Raw genomic sequence first — 5178 nt, forward strand, 5'->3', positions numbered from 1 at the left:
GCACCTGGACCATACCCTGACAGCACCTGGACCATACCCTGACAGCACCTGGACCATACCCTGACAGCACCTGGACCATACCCTGACAGCACCTGAACCATACCCTGACAGCACCTGAACCTTTCTGTGTAAACAAAAGAAAATCAAGTCAGTAATATCACACTTTTTGTATTCTTTTTCATCATTTTATGTTAAAGCTTTGTTGAATGATTTGTATTTTATATTATTTGTCAGCTGAACTTTATTTTGACAATTATCAATTTAGTCTTTAGAGAATTTTATCTTATGATATAATACTCAAATATTGATATTTTATGTGTTCAAAAAGGAGAATATATGTGGAGGTAAATATAAAATTGTTTAAAAATTTAATTATTTATAAAAGTCATGTTTTGTAAACACAAGATGTTAAGAAAGGTTATTCAGGTATTTATAAATTTTAATAATGTTTAGTTTCTTTTACTGTGGTTATAGATGTCCTCCCTATGCGTTCCGGTGTGCTTATGGAGCTTGTGTTGAAAATACTTCAATCTGCAATGGAATCAAAGACTGTGCTGACAGATCTGACGAACTTTTACCACAATGCTCTAGATCAAATTCTATTGTTAAAAAGTGCAAGTAGGTTAACACTTTGTGTTTCTTCTTTTTTTTTCTTAAAAGACTACTTAACTTCATGGCACCTCGCCATCTTTGAAGATAATAAAATAATGGATTATTTTTATTATTTACTTACTTATCATTTTAAACATCATGTAAATAAACTGAAATTCGTATTGTATTTTTTTAGGATTTATGAGTTTCAGTGCGATTCTGGACAGTGTATTAATGAAATTTTAATTTGTGATGGAAACAGTGACTGTATTGATGGTTCTGACGAAACTATCACTCAATGCACTAATTTTAAGTTAGTATCAATTTTTAACATTATATGTCTGACAAACTTTGCAATTTATTGTCTTAATATAATAATAAATTATTTTTTTTATATTTACTAAATTATGGAGCTACTTTGTTTTGTATGATAGTTAAGTGTTCCTTTTACCATGAAAGTGGTAATTATTAGTGTCATCTAGCGGCCCTCAAATTTACTTGCTACCGTGGTCACCTCTAACGTGAAAAATTTAAGTTCTTTATGATCGAGTAGAGCTGGAAAGGGGAGTACTGTTCCCTGGTAAGGGGAGAAGATGAGGCCTCAAACCATTTAGCAAAGTTATGAACTAAGATCAGAGCAAGTGTTCCTTCTTTTTTTTCCTGACAAGACCACCTAACTTCACAGCACCTCACCAACATCATCAATAAATAGGCCCCAGTTTCATTGATTGTCTAAAACCTTTTATTATTCTTATTTAAGTTTTACGTTTCTCTGTACATCTTTTTAATTTTTCATTTACTTTGTTCATTTAAGTGTTTCCATCTTTTTTAGCCCTGATGAAGCCCTGCAACTTAGGGTGAAATGTTGGCTCAATATAAATAGTTTAATCACAATTTGAATTTTTCATTGACCGCACCCAGACCTTCCTTTTATTGTCTCTTATCTGTTTATGGCATAGATTTCAGTCATTTTATAGCTCTTTCAAAGGACGTTTCATTGGTGACAAAGTCTCTTTTTAAATCTTTTTCTATGCTGTTCAATTTGGATAGCCAAAAGAAACATTTGCGACACGTGCTTCATTGCTTTAAAAAAGGTAGTAGTGCAAATGACACTGCAGACAAAATTAACACCACTCATGGGAGTGGTACTACAACTATTAGGAGTTGGCTCACGGCTACAGTGTAATAGAAAACAATTTTCTGCCCAGCCAGATTTGAACTTGGGTCCTTGGAGTTAGTAGCCACGTACCTTACCCCAGGGCTACTACCTGCACTCCCATTTTTTAAAGTATATAATCTTAAATTAAAGTTAATTATTGAATTTGAAGGTTGGGAAAATTCTTTAATTAACCACAGAGAGCACAAACATTTATCTGTTGGAAGTTCTAATACAATAGTAACTGAACTAAACTTGTGGATGCAGTACAAGCGCCCTTTGGTTTATGTCCAAAAAATGATACTCAATGGGTCGGCCACAAATTCAGACCAACTTGTACCAGACAATCGAAATAACCCATCCACACGCTTGCAAATCCCCAAATTTGCCATTGTTTGGCAACCATGTACAGGTTGTATTTTGTCAATGGGAACTAATTGCATATTTAAACACTCACACTACTACCATTGGAGTAAATGTTTACTTTAGCTCCACCAAAAAGGTCAAAAAGCATTTTTATGTCATGCAGAGTGTTCTGATCTTCGTTTGAAAATGAATTACCCTCAACTTTGACAGGGATTTTTCCCCTCTAGAGGGAATTTATACGGGGAAATGTTATACAACATTAAAATGTATTGTTCATTACATCTTACCCTCCTCTACCTTTTCGTTCAGCATTTCTGAAAAACCCGCCTCTCCGAAAAGGATTTTGTTATAAAAAGCTTTTGTTATTCTTATTAAATTACAGTGTAAAACAACCTTATTATTATAGTCACATTAACTATTAAATGATTTATTTATTCAAAAATATACCATTTCGCTCTGAATAACTCCCCATAAACATCCAAGACCCAAATGCTGTAAAAGTGAGGAGGTGAGTATCCAAAATGCAACAAAACATAATACTAAAGGAGCAAGAAACAGTTCTTATTTGAAAACAATCTAAAAGAGACTAGAGGAAACAGTCTAATGGAGTTGACCCAATAAATTCAGAAGAATCATCGGACTGATATCCAATGATTAGATCAAAGATTAAATATAAAACCCTAGAAATATGCCTATGAGAAAAATAAGGACCTAAATATTCATAGGATTTAGGATAATTATATGTATTTTTAATGTTGAGATTTGATGTATTCTTGGTAAATTTTCCAAAGATTACCTTAGGCTAGTTGTAAATCAGATAAAAAATTGTGTTGAAAAACAAGTAGTGTATATACCGTTAGTCTTTAAAAACTTAAATCACCTTATATGTACAAAATATATAAATATAAAATATTTATAAGCTCTTGGAGTTGGTGTATATTATCCAACAAATGCTGATCATAATATCTAGGTTTCCCACAGAAGGTTGTTGTTTCGATGATATTGAGAATTTAACTTTAAAATCATATTATTTAAATTTATGATCCAAAATTACAAAATGTTCAACTGCCATTAAAATTGGTCAAGTTAATATATTCACCAATATGAGGCATTGAAGTGCTAATTAATACATATGATAAGCCTATATATTAATACAAATATTTATAAACTAGAGATAATTCATAATTTAAATTATTAGACAAATTAAATTCATATTTTAAATTATTAGACAAATTATAATGTTTTCCAATTCCAAATATACATATTATGTTTTATACACCGAAACAGTAATATTTTCCTTTAATTATTGAAATTAGCTGATATTAATCCTATTCTCCATAATATGTATTTTCTAACATTGCTTTTTATCATTGTCCATTTACTGTTCATGGTAACAGTTAATATTTTTATTTTTTATTATTGATATAAAATATCACTGCAACATCTTGGTTTTTTGTTTATAATTTATTTAACTGTAATTTTTATTTATGTTTAGATGTCCACCCTATGGTTTTCAATGTGCTTATGGTGGATGCATCAGTAAAATAAAGAAATGTGATCACAGAAAAGACTGTAAAGATGGTTCTGATGAGAACACTGAACTTTGTACTAGAAATGCTATCGAGACCATTAGTACCACTGCAAAACCAATAACAAAACCGAAATTGAGTTATAGGTATTTTTTTTCTTAGTTTATTCTTCTTTTCTTTTTTTTCACTAGTTCATACTCCCAAATATTTACTCTTGAATTTCAATTTACCAAAACAGGTTTTTACTAAAATTGGTATGGAATGCTGACTGGTATTAACGTATTGCTATTACCATCTGTGAATGACTATTTTTTTCTCCTCGAGGTTCCTTATTTTTTTTTTGTTAGTCTTCTAATTAACTTACTATTTGTTTTTGTGTAAACTACAGGAAACAATTAATTTTTTTAATTTCATTAAATTGTATATCATTTGGAAGGCATTTTTTTTTATCATTTCATTTTCTTAATTATTTAAATTTTTTTATGAGATTAATTTTCAGGTTCTCCGTTTTTTATTTTCTTTCGCCCAAACCAGTGAAAATTTACTCTGGAGAAGATAATTGTTTTTCAAGCACGAAAAACCCCTCGCCCCAACATTTTTTTTTTAATATGATTGGCTTTAACATGTATTTCTTATTTTACCATATTAAAATATGTTTTTATCTGCAGTTGCCGATTGCCTGAAATACCTGTTAATGGAAATTATGAAGTGGCTGACTGTAAAACAGATGACTCAAGTGCAAAGTGCCGCAAGATACCTGATACTGTTGTTGGCTTAAATACTGTCTTAAGGTATTCATGCTATCATGGCTATGTATTATCAAGTGAAAGCGACTCTACATTCTGCACATCTGGTTCTTGGGATCCTGAACCTCCAAGTTGTCAAAGTTGGTTTAGTTTTACCTTCTATGTTGTCTAAATTGGTTTAATTTTATCTTCTGTTCTACTTTTACCTTAGGTTATCTTGTTTAAAAAAAATAAACCTCATTTCAGGAAGATATATTAGAGTTTAAATCTCCTTATTTATAATTATGTTTGGAAATTTTAATAATTAATTTTATATAGTTGACAACAATATGTTTATCGTACAACAGAAAATATGATAATAAAAGATATATTTAATCAGATACATGATTATGGGATGACATACCCGAAACGTCGTTATTTGATGTAATTAAATAATATAAAAAAAAATTTAAATAAGGAAGATGACTTTTCATTCACATTATCTAACTTTTTTTATTTCATACAATATATTGCACAACCTTTCAATACCAGAAACACAAATTAAATATTATTGCAAAATTAAAAATATTGTGCAAATACAGTTTTATAAAAAAAAATTGTAAAAATAATTTTGGAAGATTATTAATTGACCGTGTGTAAAGATGAAAGGAATATGGTCCGGGCACGGTCAAAAAAACTCAAATAATAGAATTATACTATTTTAATGAGCCAACGTTTCGCCCCACGTTGCAGGGCTTCTTCAGGGCTAAAAAAGATACAAACACATAGTTACATAAGGAAAACAAAAACA

The 5178-nt window shown here is 30.3% G+C and overlaps 1 protein-coding gene across 1 annotated transcript in view; it reads left to right on the top strand.

Moving 5' to 3' along the window:
• The window catches only part of LOC106688143 (modular serine protease), a 10717-nt gene that overhangs the window by 1936 nt on the left and 3603 nt on the right, over positions 1-5178 (top strand). Inside the window, exons 3-6 of the mRNA XM_067045870.1 lie at positions 475-618; positions 788-904; positions 3609-3788; positions 4311-4528. Of these exons, the coding sequence (XP_066901971.1) occupies positions 475-618; positions 788-904; positions 3609-3788; positions 4311-4528 (659 nt within the window). The remainder of the gene's footprint in view (positions 1-474; positions 619-787; positions 905-3608; positions 3789-4310; positions 4529-5178) is intronic.

The sequence above is a fragment of the Halyomorpha halys genome, unplaced genomic scaffold, assembly GCF_000696795.3.
Source record: "Halyomorpha halys isolate HHAL.00 unplaced genomic scaffold, Hhal_1.1 Scaffold1064.1, whole genome shotgun sequence".
In the NCBI taxonomy this organism is placed as follows: domain Eukaryota; kingdom Metazoa; phylum Arthropoda; class Insecta; order Hemiptera; family Pentatomidae; genus Halyomorpha; species Halyomorpha halys.